Genomic DNA, 13,238 nt, shown 5'->3' with positions numbered 1-13,238 from the left:
CAACCAGCGTCTTTCAGCCACTGCAGACCTGTAAGCCCACTACAGATAAGGCCCTGCTCTTCTATTCCAAGGAATTGATTTCTTGACGACTTCGGATCTTAAGAAAAAAGATATCAGAGTTTAACTAGCAGTAAATAAACGTAATGCCTTCTTGATGATCATCACACACCTGTGACTCTGGAGTCTGGGCGATAACCAATCTGCTGTTGCCGCGGACCCTCGTCCAAGCTCCGTCGCGCGCATAATTCCAATCGACGGACAACAGGCCGATCACGTGAGCGCAACGGCACGGCGCAACCATTGCCATCTAATTATAGCCATCGAAAGGGAATAGTTGGGCATGGTCTATAAGAGCCATGTAGTAGATGTGCGTTTTCTCGGCTTCGTGCCATGAAAACGTCGCGGCGAATTGCTACTTTCTACTGTGAACACCGCCCAACCTTGAAATCATCTTGGCGACCATTGCTGCCAAACGCACCATGTCCAAAGACCAGCAGGTCGTCATCATTGGCGCAGGCATTGTCGGTGCCAATCTCGCCGACGAACTCGTCCTGCGAGGATGGAAAAATATTACAGTCATCGACCAGGGTCCGCTGGACATGCCTGGCGGTTCCACCTCACACGCCCCGGGACTCGTCTTCCAGACAAACCAGTGCAAGTCCATGACGGGCTTTGCCCGCTACACGGTGGAAAAGATGCTCAAGCTGGAGCTCGACGGCAAGCCCTGCTTCAACCAGGTCGGGGGGCTGGAAATCGCCACCACGCCGGAGCGTCTCGAGGAGATCAAGCGGAAGCAGGGATGGGCCGCTTCCTGGGGCATCGACGCCAAGGTTGTTGACGCTGAGACGTGTCTGGAGCTGTATCCCCATCTGAACAAGTCCCTGGTGCTTGGCGGGCTGTACAACCCGACTGACGGCCTCGTCTTGGCCGCGCAGGCCGTCCAGCAGCTCATCGCGCAGACACGGCAGGTCGGCGTCCGGTACCTCGGATCAACCACGGTCACGGGCATCAAGCAGGAGAACGGCCGCGTGACGGGCGTCATGGTAGGCCAGGGCGTCATCCCCGCCGATATCGTCGTCTCGTGCGCCGGGTTCTGGGGCGTCGAGGTCGGCGCCATGGTGGGCTTGTCGGTGCCGCTGCTGCCCATGGCGCACCAGTACGTCAAGACGACGGCCATCCCCGCGCAGGCCGGCAAGTACCAGGAGCGGAACGGCGCCGGCCTGCCCATCCTCCGCTACCAGGACCAGGACCTGTACTACCGCGAGCACGGCGACCAGTTCGGCATCGGCTACTACGGCCACCGCCCCATGCCCGTCGTCGCCGCCTCGCTCGGCCCCACGCCAAAGGACGTCGACGAGCAGCACATGCCGTCCCGCATGGACTTTACCCCCGAAGACTTTGCCCACGCCTGGCAGCTGTCCAAGACGCTGCTGCCCCTCCTGCAGGACGCCGAGATCGCCGACGGCTTCAACGGCATCTTCTCCTTCACCCCCGACGGCGGCCCCATTGTCGGCCAGGCCCCGCACCTCGACAACTTTTACGTCGCCGAGGCCGTCTGGGCCACGCACGCCGCCGGCGTCGCCAAGGCCGTCGCCGAGCTGCTCACCGACGGCAAATCCGGCATCGACCTGGCCGGCTGCGACATTGCCCGCTTCGAGCAGGTGCAGCTGACGCCCGAGTACGTCAAAGAGACGTCGTCGCAGAACTTTGTCGAAGTCTACGACATCCTGCACCCGCTGCAGCCCAAGGACTCGCCGCGCAACATGCGCCTGAGCCCGTTCCACAGCCGGCACCAGGCGCTCGGCGCCTTCTTCCTCGAGGGCGGCGCGTGGGAGCGGCCGTACTGGTTCGAGGCCAACGCGAAGCTGCTGGCGGACCTGCCGCCCGCGTGGCAGCCCGTGGCGCGCGACGCCTGGTCGGCGCGCTACTACTCGCCCATTGCGGCCGCCGAGGCGTGGAAGACGCGCACCGCCGTCGCCATGTACGACATGACGCCGCTGCGGCGCCTCGAGGTGACGGGCCCCGGCGCCGTGGACCTGCTGGCGCGGCTGACGACGGGCGCCGTGTCGCGCAAGCCCGGCGCCGTCACGTACACGCTGCTGCTCGACGCGGCCGGCGGCGTGCGGAGCGACATCACCGTCGCGCGCATCGACACGGAGCTGTTCCAGGTCGGCGTCAACGGGCCCGTCGACACAGCCTACCTGCAGCGCGAGGCGCGGCTGCAGAACAGCCAGTCGCCGGAGCGCGCCGCCTTTGTGCGCGACGTGACGGGCGGCACCTGCTGCATCGGGCTGTGGGGGCCGCTGGCGCGCGACGTCATGCGCAAGGTGAGCGCCGACGACTTCAGCAACGACGGGCTCAAGTACTTTCGGCTGAAGCGGGCGAGCATCGCGGGGGTGCCCGTGGTGGCGATGCGGCTGTCGTACGTGGGCGAGCTGGGGTGGGAGATTTACGCGAGCGCCGACAGCGGCGCGCGGCTGTGGGATGCGCTCTGGCACGCCGGCCAGGAGCACGGGCTCGTCGCCGGCGGCCGCGTCGCGTTCAACGCGCTGCGGCTGGAAAAGGGCTTCCGCTCCTGGGGCACGGACATGAACGCCGAGCACGACCCGTTCCAGGCCGGCCTCGAGTTCGCCGTCAAGATGGACAAGGCTGACTTTCGCGGCAAGGCGGCGCTGGCCGGCCGCTCGCGGGAGACGTGCGCGACGAGGCTGCGCTGTCTGACGGTGGACGACGGCCGCTCGGTCGTCCTGGGCCGGGAGCCGGTGTACGTCCAGGGCAAGGCGGCTGGGTACGTGACGAGTGCGGCGTTTGGGTACACGGTGGGAAAGCCGATTGCGTATGCGTTTCTGCCGAATGAGCTGGCTGAGGGCGACGCGGTCGAGATTGAGTACTTTGGAAACAGGGTGGCGGCGACGGTGATGGCTGAACCCCTGTATGATCCGAAGATGGCTCGACTTCGCGGCTAGATGGAGATGTGGCATGGGGTGATTTATATGACACTTTTCATTGGCTTGATAATTTTATGACACTTATAATTAAACTGGTTGGGTTGATGATTTTATGATATGTACTTACAGCTGATAATTTCATGACACTGCCTAATTTCACTATTTTATGACACTTACAGCTGATGAATTTTATGACACTGAGAAACCGCCTGGTGGTGTCATTTTTCATCACACTTACTGGTTCGCTTAATTTTTATGACACTTAAAATACCTTGCCCCCATACTATTTTACATAATAACATACCATCCAACTCTAATCGCCAGGACCGTGCAGCATGTTGCATAACGTTTCCACCTGTTGTCGCCGATCCTCTTCCGGTAGCGGGCGCTGATTGCGAACAAGACAGCGCTTATTTTATCTAGGCCCGCGGGGAAATACCACGTGGGGGTTTTGGCCCGGAATTGTCACTGCCGGAAACCGTTCCTGACTGACCGATATCGCCGGCACGAACACGGCCGCTCTATTCCACGTGACCGGCTTCACGGCGACGACCGGCGAGCAACATGCGGGGACCCAAGTGTGAGAATAGAATTTAAGGCTGTTGAAAGTCGATGCTGTGTTTATGGCCATCATTCCTCCATTTCTCTGTTTCTGTCGTGTTTGGCCGCTGTCTGGTCGCTACCGAGTTTCACGCGGAACAACAGTCTCATCCTCGGACGCCCCCGCAGCATGGCACACCATGATTCCTACCTAATCATCGGTGCCGGCGTATTCGGTGTTTCCACCGCTCTGCATCTGATCAAAAAGTACCCCAATGCCTCGGTGACGCTGGTTGACCGGGACGCGTTCGACGCCGACAGCCGGGTGGCGGCCTCGTGGGACTGGAACAAGGTGGTGCGCGCCGACTACGACGACATTGTGTACTGCGCGCTCGCGCTCGAGGCGCAGGACGTCTTCCGCGCGGACCCCCTCTGGCAGCCGCACTTCCACGAGACGGGCATCTTCTGGATGTCGCGCGACGACTACGCCGACGACGTCATCCGCAACTACAAGGCCCTCGGCCGCAAGGCCGACCTGGCCCGTGTGCCCGTCAGCGAGGCCCGCAAGATGCACGGCGGCGTCTTCCAGAACGCAGACTACAGCGGCGTCAAGAACGTCCTCGTCAACAAGACGAGCGGCTGGGTCGCCGCGGGGGACTGCCTGCGCAGCGTCACCCGTGCCGCCATGGCCCGGGGCGTCCGCTACGTCGTCGCCGAGGTCGCGGCCGTCACGCTGGGCGAGGACGGCGAGTGCACCGGGGTTGTGACAAAGGCGGGCGGGCGCCTCGCGGCAACGCACACGATTGTCTGCACCGGCGCGTACACGCCCAAGCTGCTGGACGTGTCGGCCACGGAGACGGGCGTGGCGGAGCTCCGAGCCGGGCATCGGATTGTCGCGGGCGGCATCACTACGGGCATGACGACGCTCAATGACAGCGACTTTGCGCGGCATGAAAAGATGCCGGTTGGTGTGCAGTGGTATTCCACCTACGGTATGTCTTTCTTTGAACGAGTGCCGCCTGTTTTCCATGTACTCACTCAAGTGTAGCACCCTTCATCGGCAGTCTCCCCCCAACGCCCGATCGTGAGCTCAAGTGGTGGGGGCAAACCATCTTCCGAAACACGACCGAAGTTGCGCCCGGCCGGCTCATCTCGATGCCGCCGCCGCAGGAGGACTACAACCAGTGGATCGTGTCGGAGCGGCTCAAGGACGACATCCGCCACGCGAGCCACGTCTTTTACGGAGACCCGAGCAAGAGCTGGAAGCTAGACAAGTATCGCATCTGCTGGTATGTCCCTTGTACTTACGCGGCTGTTCTGGGAGCCTCAGCTAACACACACATTCACCAGGGACGCCTTTACCACGAGCTCCGACTTCATCATCTCGCCGCACGCGGCGGCCAAGGGGCTCTACCTGGCCACGTGCGGCTCGTTCCACGGCTACAAGTTCTTCCCGGTCCTGGGCAAGTACGTGGTGCAGATGCTCGAGGGCGAGTTGTCGCCTGAGCTGCAGGCCAAGTGGGCGTGGGACCGGCAGCGGCCTGACCCGGCGAGAAACCCGGACTGGCCGCGCGTGGAGATGAGGAACTACTTGGACAACAACCTTGCTGCGAAGCTGTGATTTTCGAGGGAGATGTGGTGGTCGGATATGTACTGGACTATCCACAGAATTAATGAGGTTTCGGAAATACGACCGGCCTAGGGCGTAGATTTTTTATATGTCTCTTTTCTTGATCTATTTTGTCAACAAAGGCGGCAATACTCAAATAAACACAGCAAGCATCGCACACATGTATCGTCTTGCTGGCAGGGAGCTTTGTGCCACATGTGTCGATGGGTTCTGCATTAGCCGGGTTGAATTGGAGTGATGTGACCGAGCGCACTTGCTGATCGTCAGAGCTATTCGCACACTGAGTAAGCCTGAGAGAATCAAGGTCCCGGTAATACTGGCCACAGTTGCAACAGCAGTAGTGAAAATGTCATTGACTCTGCGTCTGGCGCCCCCAACCTTGCGAGATCGATCCGTGTTAGTGCAGCCACCAACGCCGCGCCGTACCCTAGAGCCTGGGCTGGAATCGGCTCCTTTCTGCTAGGCTCACGATTGAGGCAAGCGGGAATGGGTAAAACAAAGTAGCATGTGAGGGTATTTCAGTAGGGGAGTCTGAAATGAGAGAATCGCACACATCAATACTAATGGCAGCCCGGGGGATCAATCTCCGTGTCTTTGGTGGTTGATGCTAGTTACAGGGAAGGTTCTAGGCTAAGACTGCTCGCGAGCTGAACGAAAGTTGACAGCATAATCAACTCAAAATTACTATCAAGTATAAACAATTGCCAAGATTTGTCTTGGCAGTGTGTACTATCACAACCCCAGACTCTGACCCTGTATGGATACTGACATGCGCTTGGCAGGACAATGTCACCACGGCAGATGAAGTGGCCCGTTATCGCAGTATGAGTGCGCCGCCTTTTCTAATTCTCCGGCCCAGTTTTGCCCCGGCTTTGCAATCCGTGATTTGAACCGCTGACCCGTTGGTATCTCACGGTCCTGCACAGCACAATGCACGCACAACCAAACTTGCCTAAACCAAACATGTACAGCCAATCACCGGTTTCTGACTAGATACAAGCCTGCAGGCCCGGGTCGATCCGGGGCCAATCATGGCTGCCGATTGGGGGCGTTGCCGGTTCGCCGCTTCCAGCACTGCAAGCGAGTTCTTTTTTTTCTTGGAACAGCCAAGCGATCGAAGCTTACCCTTATAATTAAGCATTTCCGATTCGACGACAGCACCATGCCGCGTATCATGGTTCGCCCGGCTGATCCCTCTTACCTCATAGTCGGGCGGGCCAAGACGAACCGGTCTGTCAATATGACGTGGGGTGCATGGCCCGCGATGGGGCCCTGTGCTAAGTCTGACTGTATTGGCGTGTAAGCCCAGCGTCTGCTGTTCGGAGATGAACAAGAATGGAATTCCGGCCTGATACGTCTTCTCCTGCAGTCCAACCCCCCCCTTACTCGAGAAGCCAAGATATGGCGCGAGAAGCGCTCGTCCTGCATGAGTGGCCAACACCCTTGACCCGGTTGCAAGGGCTTGGCCGCAGAGGTACCCCGGCACGTTGCCTTTAACAAGTTGTTTTGTTTCAAGCTCACGCGAGCACTGAAATATGTGAAACGTGGACGAGATAGTTTAGAATTGAAGAGTTCGAGGCGGTTTGCGGTTTGAAATTGGCAACCAGCGGAACATCGTATTGCTCCCCTACGCCACTGGATCTCCACGCCAAGAGATTGTCGTTTCGATGAATCAGACAGTGACCCGGCCTCGACACTCCAAAGTGCGTTATCATACCCACCTGTAATGCCAAGGACTTGGACGGGTAAGCACGAGACCCGCTGGCTGTGTGTAATATCACGTTCCGAAGCTGCGGATGATATGATATCGGCGTCGACACCTACACAATCTTTCATGTAATAGGATTTCTGCTCCTCCGGCGTACTATTTCAACCCATGAACCCCCCGCGTTTTCATCTGTGCAACCAGACACCTCTATACTTTTGCTTCACGTTGATCATCCACCTCCTGTCAACGTCTCACCCTCACACATATACACTCTCTCCCACACCCACATCATGTCTGACTTCTCCGGGCCCAGAATCGCCATCATTGGCATCGGCAAGGTCGGCGCCGCCGTCGCCTACTCCATCATCCACCGCCAAATCGCCTCCGAGGTGCTCATCCTGGACCTCAAGGAGGACTTCCAGGACGCGCAGGTGCAGGACCTGCGCGACTCGACGAGCTTTGGCGTCTCGCCGCGGGTGCGCCCCGGCACGTGGAAGGAGTGCGGCCAGTGCGACATCATCGTCTTCACCGCCGGCACGAACCAAAAGGCCGGCGAGTCGCGGCTGTCGCTGCTGCAGCGCAACCTGGGCGTGATCCGCGGCGGCTTCGACAAGATGGCGCCGTTCAAGGACGACGCCATCCTCGTCATGGTCACCAACCCCGTCGACATCATGACCTACTTCGCCGTCAAGTACTCGGGCCTGCCCGCCAGCCAGGTGTTTGGCAGCGGCACCATCCTCGACACCACGCGCCTCAAGGACACGATTGCGCAGCGCGCCCAGGTCGCGCCGCGCGCCGTGCACGCGTACGTCGTCGGCGAGCACGGCGACTCGCAGACCATTGCCTGGTCCAACATGGCCATTGGCGGCATCCCCGTCGACCAGGTGCTGCCGCTCGACCTGGACGAGAAGCACGAGGTCGCCGAGTTTGTCCGCTTCAAGGCCGACCGCCTCAACAAGGTCAAGGGCGAGACCTCGTTCGGCATCGGCGCCGTCATCTCCTCCATCTGCACATCCATCCTGCTCGACGAGCGACACGTCCTGCCGCTGAGCCACTACCACGCCGACTACGGCATGTGCTTCAGCAAGCCCGCCATCGTCGGCCGCCGCGGCATCGTCAGGTCGCTGGATATCCTCCTCGACGAGGATGAGCAGGCCTCGTTGGAAAAGTCCATCCACAAGCTCAAGACGGTCGCGTACGCCACGGAAAACCCCGAGCCCGTCATTGCGAGCCGCCTATAAAATTGCATGCATTTGTTTTCTTCGTGTATCAACTTTGGGGCCTGGAGCCCTATTTCTGGGGGAGTATGGTAGTTTGAAATGACCCCTAGCATGGTAATATATCCTCTATTGTTCTATTTATTGAGCGACTCGTAATTGTCACGCTGGAGTTTGGAGCACTTGATTTCGGAAACGAGGGCAGAAAAGTCGGAATACTAGATGAAGACGCTGCCGCTTGAGCAGTTCATTTCGAGAACAAATGAAATAAATTGGAAAACTAGATAACAGGCTACCATTGGGATGCGTGTTCAGCTGTGGATGTGATGAAGATTTTTTACTAATAGTGCAAACAGGCGACGTAAGCTGCGTTGATTATGTGGAAATCGAAAGAGTAACAATGGCAGATAACGATTTTTTCTAAACTTGATTGAAAAAGGAAATATATTCAGGGTGGAGTAAAATCACTATGAACACATGTAGCATTGTCAGTCTCGAACCAGACCCTGGTGCTTTCACTATGCTCAACCGTAGCTTTGTCATTGCCACGATGCCGTCGCCTACTAGTTAAAAAATCGCGAAATGAAGCGAATTCACCTTCGTAACGAGGTTGGCCTGTACCGTCCTTTTCTACCGGGAGGATCAGCACATCTTCCACACAGACTATCCCGAGCGTAGTAGTTGCTCGCATTTCCTGAAATATTCCATCTATTGTAAAGGCCTGATCTTACATGATACTCTTGGAAAACCATGTACGATTATTATTTCCAAAGAGAACAGAAAGCCAAATGAAAGTGCGCAGTCATCACATTCCGAACCCCCGTGCACCGTTGCATCGCTACATCAAGGTCGTATGCCTATTGAGCGGCGTTTCAATACTAGGATTGTCACATCAAGCCGCCTCCAATACACGACAGTTACACATCGTACACCGCAACTCAAGCACTTTTGTCAGATAGCGAATAGCCTTGATTTCCTACTAGGGCAAATCGAATAAACACCAACCCATTCCCACATATTCCCAAATTCCACAGCCAGAAGCGTCCAGCCATCCGTCGGGTGCAAATGTCCATGTTCCTCCACAAAGCCTTCAACCAACGTCCTATCCCTGCCTCTCCACCATTCTCTCCTTATTCTGCCGGGGGTATCGAGTTTTTTTTTTCGAATCTCTTTTTCTTTCCTTTTCTTTTGATTTTATCAACTCTCTCTGCACGGACGTGCCGGGGAGGAGAGGGGAAACGTCTCCATCACTTGTTCATCTCAGCCAAAACGTGTAGCCCGCTACTGCGTCATAGGTGTCGTCGTGGATCGCTGAGCACGGCTGCGTGCGTGCAGGGCCTGCGACTCCAGACACTGCGAGAGGATCAGGTAGACCTGCCAGACGCCCGCATTCTTGAGCATGATGCCAAACAAACGCAGCAGCTTGGGCACGTAACCGCCGGGTTCAACCAGCTCAAAGTTCGGGTCAATGCCCGCCGCGGCCAGCTTCTCTTTGGCCTTGGACGCAATCGAGTCTATTATGCTCCGGACCTTTTCCAGCAGCCGAACGTCGTCCTCCTCGAGCATCATGATGGCGGGCATCTGCGTAAAGTCAATCATATCCTGGCCGACGATGCCCAGGTACGGACCGACGCGGTCCTGCAGCGTTGCCACCCACTCGGCCAACACCTGCAGGCAGTCAAAGGCGCAGAGCGCCGCTTGTAGCGGCAGCTCGCCGCCCCACAGGTCCGCCACGGACAGGCCGAGACGGTCGGCCATCAGGAGTGAGTCGGCGGCGAAGAAGGAAGCCTTCCGGAGGTGTTTTTCGCGCCGCGACGTGACGCGCTCGGCCGAGTTGGGGTCGTCGCTCGTGTTGAACTTGGCAAAGTCAATCGCCTGCGTCTGCGGACCGGGGGAGTTGGAGACAAGGGCATCGCCCATGGTGGCATCGGCGGGCTCTGCTCGGCTGCTCGGCTCCGTGGTCGATTCGTCGGCGGTATTCTCAATGACCTGGCTGCCGCGGGCAATCTCATCGGCCATGCCTACCCAGTCGCGCTCCCAGAACCGCTCTTTGGCGCGTGACAGGTTGACAAACAGGCGAACATACGCCAAATCGAGGAGCGGAATCGAGTCGGCGGGCAACGGGCCAAGGCCATACGGGTTAGGCCGCTCTACGCTGTGGCGGGGGTTGCTCGACCAGGCCATCTGCCAGGCGCGCAGGGCCGGCTCAATGTGCCGGTGCATGCGCTCCGTTTCTTCGTTTGTCCACACCCTGTTGTTGTGTCGCTGGCGCGTCTCCCATATGTAGTTGTGAAGAGCGTAGATGAGAAGAAGCATCGCAAAAGAGCTGGGACTCAGGTTGACGTTGCTTTGCCTGCCGGGGTTGGAGACCATGTCAAAGGCAGCCGACATGGTATTCATACTTACGTCGCCGGTTTCCTGTTGGCTTGAGTGAAGCAGCTCGGCGAGGGCCTCGCGAAACGGCGGAGTGTTGTGAGCAGCGCCGCGGATACCACCCCTGGCAAAGAACTCGGCACTAGTTTGGGTGGCCCAGAATTCTTCGTCGCAGGGTAAATCAATCATAATTTCAGAGTTGGTCAGAGCTGGCGCATGGTTGTATGCCGTCACCAGAACACTAGACAAGAGGAACACGGCATAGAGGGTGCGCTTACGCCCTTCCATTCTGCTCCACTCGAGCCACTGATGGTCTTGTAGATGCTCCCTCTTGCGTTCAAAGTTTTGATCGTTGCCCATGTGCACATCCTCAATATTGGGCACATGAAGTTGTGTTGGCTTCGCTAGCTGAGCACCCTGAGCGAGACCCACCAAAGACGAAATATGCATCGAGGCAATATCCGTAGCAATCTTGTCGACAACATTATGGCCGTAGGACACATTCAACAACATTGTCTGAACGAGCCAGACGGGCGTGTCGGAACCGTCGTCACTCGGCTGTGAGCCGCTCAGGGATGGGGTGCTCCTAGCGCGACTCATTTCCTGCTGGCGGCGATCCTGCAAAAACATAAACACCATTCGCTTTGACAGCTCGAATATTTCTTTGGAGACTTCGAGGTCTCGTTCGTACAGGGCGCCGATCATGGCAGTGGCCAGAACGAGACATCCCTTGCCGCCGTGGGAGCCTTCTTCGTCATCGAGGCCGGGCTTGGACATGTCGAAGTCGAGGGTGGGCACATGCAAAAAGGGAAGATGCGGGTGGAAGTGCGTGAGATAGGCTGTAACGTATCGCTGGAGGTCCGCGGTTGTGGGCAGCTTCTGCTTGGTGGGCTGATTAATGGTAGTCTGCGGCGCAGTCTTGAGGGCGGGTCTACGACCAAATGGTTGGGATTTGAAAAGGATATTCACAATGGCGGTCCTGGTGGCATCGGTAATGGTGGTTACGGGAGAGGCTCCGAGGTTCCCGGCAGCGATGGGGTGCGTAGGGTCCGGGCCGTGATGGAAGCTTGGGGAGCTGCTTATGGTTTGCGCGTTGCGCCCCGTTACGACGGATGGGTTCATTGAACTCTGCGAGTGAGGCGTGGACAGGTAGGGGTCATGGATCTTTTGAGAAGCTGGCTGAGGTGATACAGGTGCTCCGTTTAGGAGATCGGGAAAAACCGACCCATTGATATCCATCGCAAAAGGGTTCGTCATCTGCGGCGGACCCATGACGGAGGGCTGCCACATGGTGGAAGACCCTGCCGGGACCGGGTGATTGGAACCGTCCACCATGACATCGCTTATTCCACTCTGGCTCGTTGTGCTGATTGCCGAAGGGCTCGATCCGTCAATGGCGTTTTCATTGTTCTGAAAGGTCATCTGGTGCTCGAAGCCGGCAACCCAGTCGAGACCGTCCTCAAAGGGCTGACCAGTGGACAGGTCGTTTAGGGAGGAGCTGAAGGGCGACTGCTGATCGACATTCATGGACTGAGGCGAGTCGTTGTAATGGAGCGCGTTGGGGTTAATGGTGGATCCATGGCCGAAGAGCAGATTCTCAAAGTCGAATTCGGTACCAAAGGGACCAACAGCGGGTGCCGTTCTCAGGGACGGGTCCAGCTCGGCATTGGTGCCCGTATCGAGTTTGGAGAGGCTGAGGGCCATGCCGCGTTGGCTGAGAGCGAGAGACATGCCGCCAAAATCAAAATTATGCAACGGCAGGCCTACCAGAGACGGGTGTCTATTGTGGCCACCCATGCCTCTAGCAACGGGGGCATTGACGTTGGCCAGCATCTGCATGGCGGCGCCGTCAACATGGCTTATAGTATTCGCTCGAGGTCTCATCTGGTTGTTTCCTTGACCGGCGGCCCCGACGCTGGCGCCTGCTATGCTATTTTTGCGTCGAGCCTGAGCGGGAGTCACGCCGCTGGCAGATTCTCGGCGGTTGCGTGGGCGGGCCGAGGGGGTGGTCGTTTGATGCAGCTTCTGCTGGTGCCGCAGAAGCAAATCTCGGCGAGCAAAACATCGTTGGCACTCTGGACACTCGAAAGGTTTTTCCTTGGTGTGGGAGCGCTCGTGCCGCTTTAAATGCTCAAGACGGGCGAAGGAACGTTGGCAGGTCGCGCAGACGTGGGGTCGTGGCTTATCGGTTTTTGGTGCGGGAAAGGTGGGCGGTGCCGGCTTGGAGTTGACAGTAATAGTGGAAGCTGGTGGTTGCGGCAGAGATTAGTGATTATTGACTTTGACAAGTAATAAACTGTGTTGGGGGAAAATATGTGAGTTGGCGCCGAGGCTCACGAACGAGGGGCAGAAGACAGCAGGCCGCGAGGTGGCGGGCGGGATTTTCTCACCAGAATCGTCAGCGGCGGGCTTTGCGGGCGCAGTACCAGCGGGAGCGGCAGCGGCGGCGGGCGATGTCGAAGTCATGATGGAGGAGGAGCGAGAAGGTCTAGCTCCCGAATCGTTCATGACCATGGCCAAGCCCGGCGTTGTTCAAGGCGAGGGCGACAACGGCGTGCTAGGCGTCGTGGTGAGTGCGGTCAGCCGCACTGTTGGTTGAGAGGCTGTCGAGCTGTCGTGGGGCAGAGAAAAGGGTTGGAGGGAGACAACGGGCGAATGTGTCGATGGTGGGGGGACCAGAGAGCAGCGCTGATTAGGGAGGGGCGATAAGAGGCGAGAACGGGCGGCGGCGGTCGGCGGGTGGTGGGAGCGAGAGGTGCATGCCAAACGAGAAGCGCAGAGCAGGAATCTGAGCTCCTCGGATGGGAGTTTTCAAGGGAAAA

General features: G+C 58.1%; 4 protein-coding genes across 4 annotated transcripts; 3 read left to right on the top strand and 1 right to left on the bottom strand.

Moving 5' to 3' along the window:
* Nucleotides 1–479: 479 nt before the first annotated feature.
* CCM_08027 (aminomethyl transferase) lies at nucleotides 480–2,966 on the top strand (the record flags this gene model as incomplete). Its single annotated transcript, XM_006673166.1, has 1 exon — nucleotides 480–2,966. The coding sequence occupies one exon, from the start codon at nucleotides 480–482 to the stop codon at nucleotides 2,964–2,966; it is 2,487 nt and encodes an 828-aa protein (XP_006673229.1).
* A 712-nt stretch (nucleotides 2,967–3,678) lies between these two features.
* On the top strand, nucleotides 3,679–5,109 carry CCM_08026 (sarcosine oxidase; the record flags this gene model as incomplete). Its single annotated transcript, XM_006673165.1, has 3 exons — nucleotides 3,679–4,480; nucleotides 4,537–4,777; nucleotides 4,839–5,109. 3 exons carry the CDS (start codon nucleotides 3,679–3,681, stop codon nucleotides 5,107–5,109), a joined length of 1,314 nt encoding a protein of 437 aa, XP_006673228.1.
* Nucleotides 5,110–6,844: 1,735 nt separating this feature from the next.
* CCM_08025 (L-lactate dehydrogenase A) lies at nucleotides 6,845–8,067 on the top strand (the record flags this gene model as incomplete). The annotated part of the gene is made up of 2 exons (XM_006673164.1): nucleotides 6,845–6,863; nucleotides 7,028–8,067. 2 exons carry the CDS (start codon nucleotides 6,845–6,847, stop codon nucleotides 8,065–8,067), a joined length of 1,059 nt encoding a protein of 352 aa, XP_006673227.1.
* Nucleotides 8,068–9,324: 1,257 nt separating this feature from the next.
* On the bottom strand, nucleotides 9,325–12,882 carry CCM_08024 (Zinc finger domain-containing protein, C2H2-type/integrase; the record flags this gene model as incomplete). The annotated part of the gene is made up of 2 exons (XM_006673163.1): nucleotides 9,325–12,662; nucleotides 12,807–12,882. The coding sequence occupies 2 exons, from the start codon at nucleotides 12,880–12,882 to the stop codon at nucleotides 9,325–9,327; spliced, it is 3,414 nt and encodes a 1,137-aa protein (XP_006673226.1).
* Nucleotides 12,883–13,238: the final 356 nt, after the last annotated feature.

This window comes from Cordyceps militaris (genome assembly GCF_000225605.1).
Source record: "Cordyceps militaris CM01 unplaced genomic scaffold CCM_S00006, whole genome shotgun sequence".
NCBI lineage: Eukaryota > Fungi > Ascomycota > Sordariomycetes > Hypocreales > Cordycipitaceae > Cordyceps > Cordyceps militaris.
This window is presented reverse-complemented; position numbering and strand designations above follow the sequence as displayed.